Source organism: Rhodamnia argentea, chromosome 6 (genome assembly GCF_020921035.1).
Source record: "Rhodamnia argentea isolate NSW1041297 chromosome 6, ASM2092103v1, whole genome shotgun sequence".
In the NCBI taxonomy this organism is placed as follows: Eukaryota; Viridiplantae; Streptophyta; class Magnoliopsida; order Myrtales; family Myrtaceae; genus Rhodamnia; species Rhodamnia argentea.
Window position 1 is genome coordinate 29,914,953 of NC_063155.1, and position 10,625 is coordinate 29,925,577.

The following is a 10,625-nucleotide window of genomic DNA, read 5'->3' on the forward strand; positions in this document are numbered from 1 at the left end:
AAATTTGACATGTTTGCCGACATTTCTTTTTTGGCAAAATAACTCAAATGGTCCCTAAAATTTGATCCAATGTATAATGTAATCCCTGAACTTTTAATTTGGCCAATATGGTCCATGAACTTTTAGATCATGTTCAACTTAGTCCCCGAACTTGAATCAATGGAAGGACTATACTGAACATCTTCCTATAATTCATGGACTATATTGCACATGTTCCAAAAGTTCAAGGACCAAATTTGTCAAATTAAAAGTTTAGAGATCACATTGAATATTGGGTCAAAGTTCAATGACCATATTTGTCAAATTAAAAGTACATGGACTACATTGCACATAAGGTTGAAATTCATGGACTATTTGAGTCATTATCCCTTCTTTTTTATGCTTCCTCGATCTAAGTTATATAAGCGTGGAAGGTTGATTATATGATTAACTAGACAATTACAACTTTGTTAAAGCCATATACATCGCATCGCGAAGACGTTTATGTTCAGGGTATACTTTATTATCCCCACTCTCGTTCTCCCTTTTACCACCAACGAACTGAAGGAACTTATATGCTTTCTTCGTTTTCCAAGAATGAACCGACACGCCTCTTGGAGTCTACTACTTAGTCCTGATATGTTGTCAACCCGCGCAAATCTTTCATCTTAGGACAGAAATCAGCGAATGATCATTAGGCTGATGTGTGAAGTCTTAGTCAAAATGTGGATATAACTGGTAACTAAAACCCTTTCATTAATCACGGATGGGAAGAAGTCAACGCCGAAGCGCCATCTTCTCTCAACCACGGCGCTTCTTGGTAAACCTCACATGTTTCGTCGAAAGTCAACGAAAGGCGAGAGCTTCTTGTCTTTTGCTTTCTCAAACACAGATTGAGTAATGGGAGAGAAAGAGAACACAGAAAGTGTAAAGTGAGCTCAACGTGAAGGTATCAACTAATTTCATTTTTTTTTCTAAGAAAAAAGTTGATTGCTTCTTCTCATAAATTCGAATTAGAGCCAGAAAATTAACTCAAGGAATCACTTTTATGGATGATGTTATTATCCAAGACACAAAAAGTACCTAAGGAGTTGAATCTGGGAAAGTAGCATGTAACCCATGTACACACACGTAGAATACAGGTATATCTTTGGAGCGTTGAAAGAAAGATGGTAGGCTGAGCCATAGCCACATCTATGGAGATATACAGGCACCTTGACATTCTACTCCAATATTGACTCGACCTTATAAATAGAGAGATATAATTGTCTAGAAAGTCATAAACCTATTGTATATCCGTCAATTCAATTCTAAACGGAAAAATTGCTATGTGAGCACCGACAGCATCACATCGGTTGCCGGCCGGCATCGACATTAGCGTTGGCCGGTCAAAATTTGCCGAATGGATTGAATTGACACAAATATAAAAATTTTAACACTGAATTGGCAAAAAGAAAAATCTATGACTGAATTGGTATAATTGCAATAGGTTTATGACATTTTTGGTAATTTTTCCATCCTAAATCTTTCAATTTTGCCAGTGTAGTCCTAAACTTTTTGACGATTTGCTAATTTATTCCTAAATCTTTCCATTGTGCCGATTCAGGCCTAAACATTTTGACGATTTAGTCCCAAACCTTTTTATGATTTGTCAATGTAGTCATCTCTGCCAATATAGGTTTAGGACTAAATTGATAAAATTTCAAAAGATTTATGACCGAACCGGCACAATCAAAAGGTTCAAGACTTCATTAGCAAATCATCAAAAGGTTTAAAATTAAATTGGCATAATTGGAAGGTTTATAACTGAATTGGCCGTCATACAATAGATTTATGACTTTTTGGACAATTTTCCCTGAATAAAAATATATATACATGTATTATTATCGAGGGTTTTTTTCCAAAATTATTTTTTAAAAATAAATATTTACTGATTTGGGCCTCGCTCGGCGGTTGGATTGCCGAGCGAGGCCCGCTTCGGCGATGGGCCTCCCGAGCAAGGCACAAATCCAGCCCGCATTCCTTTTTTTTTTTTTTTTAATTTCGTATTTTTTTAATTATTGATACTTAGAATATTTATTTTATTTATAATTTTTTTCTTGTGAAGCTTATATTTATAACATTATTAGCAATAATTAATGTAAATATTTATTAAGACATATAATTAATAAATAATGTTGTGATATAATGTAATATAGCCGCAGGAATATGTTGGAAACCACAGTAATAGATAAATAGGAAACCGCAACAAAAGAGTTAAAAACCGTATGAAAAGATTAAAAACCACAGCAAAAGAGTGGAAACGAGTAAAGAAAGGGCAAAACTTTGGAAAAGCATATCTCATCGCTCGGACGTCCGTTTGAGACGAATTTTTTTTTATTTCACGTAATTTTTTGAGAACTTTGTCATCCATGCGATGGACACAAAGGCCCTATTTGGTTCAACATTTGGCTAAGGGACTTTAAGAAAATGCAAATACCTTTGGGTTAAAGGCCTTTTTCAAAATGCAAGTAGTGTTTGGTAAAGTGTATTTTAAAAACACATTTGGAAAGTAACTTTGACATAAATGTTGTTTGGTGAAAAATGAACTTGGTAAAATATTTTTTCTTTTTGAAAAAAAGGCGGCAGCAGCGTCGACCGACGACCGGCGACCGGCGGCTAATGGGCGATGGCGGCGGGCGGCGGCAGCAAGTGAAGGTGACAAAATTAAAATAATAAAAAAATTTGTTGCATTTACAAAAGTCCTTTAGCCCAAAGTACTTCTAGAGGTACTTTGAAGAGTATTTGAAATGCAATCGCATCTCCCCAAAGTGAGCCAAAAAATGAACCAAACAACATTTACATTTGGCCAAAGGACTTTAGAGCTCCAATGTTCATTTGGAATACTGAACCAAACAGGGCCAAACTTAGGTGAAACAAATGGAATGTGTCATGTTCAGCTTTACCTAATAATTTCCTAGGGTTTTTTTTTTTTTTTTTTTGTGGCCATGTCTCTGCAGTTTCTTCCCCCTGGTTGATTATGATTAGTCCGTTATACCTATCCTAGTTTTCCTCTCATTCCTCTCTCTCCCTCATGTTCTGCAACTTAATGCCAACCTACCGACCAAAGAAAAAAACATAAAGACTTGACCAACGAGGGAAAAAAAAAAAATATGCGTGGGTCTCTTTCTTTTTAATCTGAATTTCCCAGAATTCTTGTTCAAATTCCTTGAACGAGCCATGCCGAACCCATTTGTACTCTTCTCTCCCGCAAGCTAAAATACAAGCAATCCAGTCATCTGTTTTCTTGCGTTCAACTTGCCCATAAAGTTTGGCGAGATGGCATTAGCAAAGCCCACATTTCTGCTGATTTCATCTACGTATCTTCATGCAAAGTCAACATTGGCCATACCATATATGTATATCTGCACTTTATATATCTCCCCCATTTACTCAATCAAGCCATGCCCAATATTTGTTTCCTTTTTTCATTTCTTTCTCTTCATGCATGTTCATTCAGACGGTGGTGTGAGGTCGAGTTTCTTAGCTAAGCTTTAGCTTGATTTGCTGAAGAAGAAATTAAGCTCAAGCTAATTGATTTCGATCTCTCTTCCCCATCAAGGTACTCGGTTTTGACTTCTTAATTACTGTTTGTCGTTTCCCTTTAATTTGTCTCTTCCAGGTTTTTTCTTGTTCTAAGCTCAAGTTCTGGGCCATTCCTCGCTTGCATTTGCCGTGTGATGAACTTCTCCGGGTAGAAACTCGAGATGCTCCTCAAATCTTGATCTTGGGAAGTGGGTTTGACGAGGACTGGGGAATTTGATCGGGATTTGGGTTCCACCGAACTCTTTTAAGATAGTTTTTATGGAGAAGAATATCTAATTAATGAACCTGCAAAATGGATAATATATAGCTGGAACATTAATTGCAAATGACACCTGTACACCTTGCATTGTCTCCCTCAGCAGTGCTTTCTCAGGACCAGAAATCTTACGTTGTTTTCCTATTGGCCTAGAATTTTGCGGAAATTTTATTCAAAACCTCTCTGCTCCTTGTCAAACTCAAAACCAAGTTAGAGGGGGGGGTAGGGAGGTGTTGGTGTGTGGGGTTTAAATTTTATTAGCAGTAGAGAGAAGAAGCGAAGTGCCAAAAACGCAAGGGAAGCCCTATACTCCGGCATCAAAACCGGCTTCAAAACGGTGTCTCGAGGGTGGGAATATATGAGATGAAGTGAAGATAACGCGTCCTCACCATCTTCTTTCTTTCTTCTAATCGATGTATTTGTTTTTTTTTTTTTTGGGTGACAGGCACAAGCAAGTTTAGCCCATGTGACCTTTGGTGCCATTTCTCATGGGGTTGGGCTGCTTCATTTTTACATTTTTCTGGCTCCCTCTTTTTAATTATTATAAAGGCACAAGATCCATGGCTCTCCCGAATGCAGTGGTCTACCACTCTCCAGAATCCCTCAAAAACCTCTTAGCCCTTAAGCCTTCTTTCTTCCGAATCGAAACCGAGATAGATATCTATCCATCTTTTTCCATCGGAATCACGCCAAAGCTGTGCATATTTAACCGTTTTTCGCTTACTTTGGATTGTTAGTAGTTGTGGGTCACTCTCAAAATTTGATCTTTTTGCACATTTCATGCCTCAGCTCATTGAAGTAGTATAGACTGAATCAATGGTTTCTTGATTCTGTTCCTTTTTTTTCATTTTTAAGTTCCTTGCAGGGTCTTGGATATGCTCTAGGGCTAAATTCAAGAAATGGGTTTAGTCCGAAACGCAACCATGAGAAGCGGGGATTACTTGGAAGGCGTCTTGACCGACTACGTTAGTGGCAACAAGGCCAGCAAGCTGAAGCCCCAGCGGAGCTACTCCGGCCGCCTTGTCGCGTGCCTCACCTTCCTGCAGTTCGCCTTTGCTGTCTACGCGACCTTCCTGCTGTACTACATGAGCCCCGCGATCGATCTACGGTCCAAGCCAGACTTCGCGTGGGCCACGCGCATCGCGCAGCAGTGGAAGCAGCTCATAGTCCCACCCCACGTACTGAGCCGCCACCAACAATCAGCCAACGCGGTCCTGGGGCCCGAACTGATCCCGCGGGTCAGCCCTATGGAGGTGTGCGAGCACGAGAAGATTGAGTTCGAGCAGAAGAAGTCCAACGATGCAGTGATGATCAAGCTCAAGAGAGAGCTCTACGATGAGGTATTGTCATTCCAGGGCAAGAACTTTGGGACGGAGACTCTGGCTCAGCTCATGGCGATAAAGTCCAAGTGGGACTTGAAGGGCCCGAACCGGCCTAAAGTGACTGTGATCTTGAACCACTTCAAGAGGAAAACGCTCTGTGCACAACTGGACTCGCTGCTCCACCAAACGCTACCGTTTCACCATGTTTGGGTCCTCTCCTTCGGTAGCCCCAACGAGCTCTCCCTGAGAAGGATCGTTGAGAGCTACAACGACTCAAGAATCAGCTTCGTCAGCTCCAGCTACGACTTCAAATACTACGGGAGGTTCCAAATGGCGCTGCAGACCGAGGCCGACCTCGTGTATGTCCTCGACGATGACATGATCCCCGGGAAGAAGATGCTGCAGATCCTGTCTCACGTGGCCGGAACTGACAAGTACAAGAACTCGGTCCTCGGGAGCATCGGGCGGATCCTGCCCTTCCGGCAGAAGGACTTCACGTTCCCTAGCTACCGGAAGTTCCGGTCGAAGGAGGCGGGGCTCTATCTGCCCGATCCGGCCTACAACATCACAGTGGACCGGATCGTTCAGGTGGATTTCCTGTCCAGCTCGTGGTTCTTGTCGGCCGAGCTCGTGAAGACGCTCTTCATCGAGACGCCCCTCACGTTCATGACCGGCGAAGATCTCCACCTTAGGTACGTACTAAAATATTTCGATTTCTCTCTCACATGATCGGATCACGATATCCATCATTTTGTTCATTGGTTTTAGAACTTTATAAATAAACAGAGAAATGTCTAGTGATTAGTGAGACTTCACGCATCAGATAAAAGTCGATAAATGCTAACTTTGAGTAACCCAAAACAAAAAAGTACCATTAAAAATTGCTAAACTATAGTAGGAAATTAAAAATTTCATTGAGTGGGTGACCTGCTCTTCATAGTGCATACACTTGTTTGATTATTCGAGCCAGATTAGTTAGAAGCTAAGACTAAAATAAACATAGAAATTAGGACGAGCAAATGGTTCCGATCACGTAGAAATTTGAACTCCATAGATTGAAACTGGAAGTAATCATTTTCTACTCGAAGGGGCTATTAAAATAGCGTGCATGGGAAGCTTTATTTTATCTGAGGATCTTCCTACCCGAGGCATTCATTAATGGCGTGGTCAACGATTAGGGTTTTCATCACCTTCCTAAGTTATATACAATTCATCAAATTTCAAGTGTGTATTGAGGGGTTGGTCACAGAGTCCCTCTCCATTATTTCGTCTGATCTCGAGATGTTTTGTTTTTGTTCAAATCCTCATTTTTCATTCATATCGACTTTAGTAAATTGGACGGCTCTCCCAACTAATTAATCGAATTATTGCTCTTGTGCATATTTTTGGAAACTTTAATTAGTTCATGGTGAAAATCAAATTTTACAAGACACACCCGTAGCCACGTCAGATGATGAATTTGTAATTAAATTCTATCGTTTAATAATGATTGCGGGGCATTTATTTCCATAAGTTCGAAAAAAAAAAAGGGAAGGTGGGGGTGGCGGCTCGGATTGATTCCCTATTCCTTGGACATCAATATGCTCTTGATCCTGTATTTGGCAGCTACCAGCTTCAAAAGTATAGGAACGCCTACTCCTACGTGCTGCCGGTGGACCCCAGCGACATCGACACGTGGGGCGACAGCGAGCACCGGTTGGCCTACGTGTCAGAAACGACGGCGATCTTCAAGGACATCGTCCAGGTCCGGGACGATCAGTGGTGGAGAGCCCTCGCCTCCGGCTACGTCACCCAGTGGGCCCAGATGCACCCGCAGCGGATCGACGCCCTGTTCTACGCCCACTCCGTCGCCGAGGTCAAGGCCCTTGCCCCCCTCCTGGAGAAGTTCCGCTCCACCGTCGGCAAGAAGGCCTACCTAGCGGTCTCCGGCGGCGGCTTCTGCCCATGCGAGGCCGCCGCCGCCGTTCTCCAGTGGCCTCCGGCCGTTTGCAGCGAGAGGCGGTTCAAGGTGTTCGACCTGGCCGTCGGGGCGACCTCGGGGGTGTCGGACTCGGAGGTCCCGGTGCTCCAGGTGGTCTACTCGAGCGTGAAGGGGCTAATTCGGATCCACAACCCGACCGTGGTGGTTGCGGTGGCTGATCTGGACGAGAACGTGAAGAAGGCGCTGAGGATGGCGGCGGAGAGCAACGGGAATGGGATGACGACGGTGGTGCTCTTGCCCAGGGCCTCCCTGCCCAAGGTGCTTTGGATGGCTGATCTCCGGTCAACGGCGCTACCGAGTAAGACCTCTTACCCGCCACTTTTTCGTTCTCTTCTTCTTCTTAAGTTTCTTTTCACGATAGAGATAACCATTGGTTTGCTGGAAAAGCAGATTGGAACAGGATGCGAATCTCTGTCAACATCATCACGCAGAACCGAGCGACGTCCCTGAAGAGGCTACTCACGTCGCTCAGCAATGCCTTCTACCTCAGCGACGAGGTCCCTATCAGCTTCAACATGGACAGCAAGGTGGACGAGGCCACCATAAAGCTGGTGAACTCCTTCGACTGGCCGCACGGCCCCAAGACCCTACGCCGGAGGATCATCCAGGGAGGCCTGATCCGAGCCGTCAGCGAGAGCTGGTACCCGGCGTCCGACGACGACTACGGCCTCCTCCTCGAGGATGACATCGAGGTCTCCCCTTACTACTACTTGTGGGTCAAGTATGCTCTCTTGGCCTATCACTATGACCCGCAGGTCGCGCTCCCGGAGCTCTCGTCCATCTCTCTCTACACTCCGAAGCTGGTCGAGGTCGTGAAGGAGCGGCCGAAGTGGAATGCGACGGAGTTCTTCAAGCACATCCACCCGAATACGCCGTACCTCCACCAATTGCCGTGTAGCTGGGGCGCGGTCTTCTTCCCCAAGCATTGGAAGGAGTTCTACGTGTACATGAACATGAGGTTCACCGAGAACGCCAAGGAGAACCCAGTCCAGATCCCCAAGTCCCGCACCAACGGCTGGCAGGCCTCCTGGAAGAAGTTCCTGATCGACATGATGTACCTCCGGGGCTACGTGAGCCTGTACCCCAACTTCCCGAACCAGGCGAGCTTCTCCACCAACCACATGGAGCCCGGAGCCCACATCAGCGCCAAGGACAACGTCGTGAGGCACAACAAGGCCGACTTCGAGGTGCCGCTGCTGAAGGAGGACTTCAGGAACTTCTTGCCCGGCGGGAAGCTGCCTCCGGCGTCGAGGCTCCCCTCGCTGAACCTGTTCAACCAGCCGCTCTCCCTCAAGGGGCTGAAGGCGGCGGGTGCCAAGCTGGGGCAGGACGTGATTCGCTGCGACAACAAGACCGAGATAGTGGCGGTCGATCACGGGACGGGGCTGCCGGCGCGGTGTGCCAAGTTCTGATGGGTGGAGTAATCAAAATTTGTTATTCTTTCAATGGATTTGTTTCCTGTAAAATCTTGAAGAAAACACTCTTTTTATCCCATCTGGGTCGGTGGTCGGACTTAAAAGCTTTGTTCATCAACTGGTGCTTGTGGGATAGCGGATTGTGTGGGAGGACTAAGGATGGTATACAACGCTTGGTCACTGAACTGACTCCCCTTCTAATGCATTGGGGGAATCAGTATTCTGTTTATTTCAGTGAACATTGATAAATGGAACCTGCTGATTCAAGGCATTCTAAATAATAACTTGACGTGTCTTCAGTTTTAAAATAAGCCCTAAAGTCGTTGTATTAATCTCAAATAAATGCATGAAGTGGCGTGACAATTTCAAATAAGGCTTGTCGCCGTATTATGGCTGATCAAAGACATTTTCGTCCAAAGACAATTTTAATTTTGAATTATTTATTATTTTCTTTATTTCCTTTTTTTGGTCATTTCTTTTTTCCCTTTGCTGCGGCCAATGAGGGCTTGGCGACCATCGCTTGTAGCTTCGAGGGTGGCCTCACCCAAGGCCAGGGTTGCCTTGTCCAGGGGAGGTACGGCTGCCCCTCGCCCAACAACCCCTTCGGACATCACCGGTGGCCACCGGAGAAAAAAAATAGAAAAAGGAAAAAAAATTAAAAAATTAAATGACGAAAATGTCATTTTCTTTGAGACTGACATAACCACTTCAAACGTTTATTAGAAATAAGGTTCACTTTAATTCCTTATTTAAAAAAAATAAGGGCAGTTCAAGTCTTTATCTGAAATAAGATTTTCAAGTTTTATTTGGAATTTTTGTTTCGTTGTTTGATGTCTTGCTCGATCAAATTCGGCCCAAAAGTCTGGGAAAAAAGAGCGGAAAGGCCTGGCAATTTGAGCAGACTTGCTCAATTGGGTTGACTCTGAGATGCGAAACGGGCCGAACCTTGGGCCTCCGACATTCCGCACGTCAGTCATCTGTCTGCATCAATCTGAACCACACCAAATTCCAAATTGACCAGTTTCGGCTTCGCCAAATGATTAGCTGATAGAAGAAATTGGATCACGCAACGCGGAGTTGGAACATCCCTGCCGCGGTTTGGTCGCCTATCCAAATCTGAATTGGCAAAGCCATTAACGGCGGATCTTCCCCGATGCACATTTGATGATCTCGCGTCGACCTTTCGTTCGATGATGGGCACCGGTGTTCCCTTGTCAATTAAGCAACAAAACACTGGAGCTTCCACGAGGCTATCAAGGCTCGCGGGGTCCTAATCGGCCAAACTGCTCGTTGTTAATAGACTTGGACTTACTGGCCGTCGAGTTGAGCGTGGTTTATTCAGTGGTCTCGTACTCATTTGTCTTTGATGAAACCGAGAATTCGGATTCTATATACAACGAGTGAACCTCCGGCTGATTTATACTATTGGGCAATGCTACTCGGTGTAAAAAAGAAGTACAAACAGCTGACATATTAGTTAGATCATTGTGATGGCTCGCCAACTTCAAACCTTAGTGACTTGGACATGGTTAAATAATCACTATTCAAATCGTATATTAACGGATGCTAAACAGTATGGATGTTAGTAAACTTTTTGGCTAGTAAATGGTTTAGCTGGTTCCCAAATTAAGGCTGGCAATTGATGCGAGACGTGCTAAATATAAAGTGTAGATTAACTATAATAATAAAGATAAGAAACTTATCAGAAAAGCCGTTCACTGATGAAAAGATTATTGGCAGGTTCATCGTCAATGTAAGAAATCACCTGCGCCTTTACTATTGGATTATGACATGTATTTTGTATTACCGACAGCTGACCTTATAAGAGTCCATTTACAAACGACTATATGAACACTGATAAATAAACCGAATTAAGGTTGGTAAATGTCAAACTAATTGATAACTTAATCGAATGGAAGTTAATACATCCTTTAAATTAGGATTGAAAGTTGTAAATCACTCGATTAAGTAAGCATGTGTGTTATTGGAAAAGTTAATAATTTGGAAAGGGGAAAACCACACCTCGTCGGATTTTTGTAAGGCAATTATGGAGGAAACTGCGACATAAGGCGTATCCAGGTCACTAG

The 10,625-nt window shown here is 43.8% G+C and overlaps 1 protein-coding gene across 1 annotated transcript; it reads left to right on the forward strand.

The window, feature by feature from the left end:
• Nucleotides 1-4,686: 4,686 nt before the first annotated feature.
• On the forward strand, nt 4,687-8,675 carry LOC115752263. Its single transcript, XM_030690372.2, has 3 exons — nt 4,687-5,834; nt 6,748-7,421; nt 7,514-8,675. Exons 1-3 carry the CDS (start codon nt 4,720-4,722, stop codon nt 8,533-8,535), a joined length of 2,811 nt encoding a protein of 936 aa, XP_030546232.2. The 5' UTR covers nt 4,687-4,719; the 3' UTR covers nt 8,536-8,675.
• The last annotated feature ends 1,950 nt before the right edge of the window (nt 8,676-10,625 follow it).

What these genes read in the sequence shown, in the direction of transcription:
- LOC115752263 (XM_030690372.2), top strand. Translation starts at nt 4,720, where the DNA reads ATGGGTTTAGTCCGAAACGCAACCATGAGAAGCGGGGATTACTTGGAA. An exon ending in GGCGAAGATCTCCACCTTAG is followed by an intron (nt 5,835 to 6,747) that starts GTACGTACTAAA and finishes TGTATTTGGCAG; the next exon opens with CTACCAGCTTCAAAAGTATA. An exon ending in CCGGTCAACGGCGCTACCGA is followed by an intron (nt 7,422 to 7,513) that starts GTAAGACCTCTT and finishes CTGGAAAAGCAG; the next exon opens with ATTGGAACAGGATGCGAATC.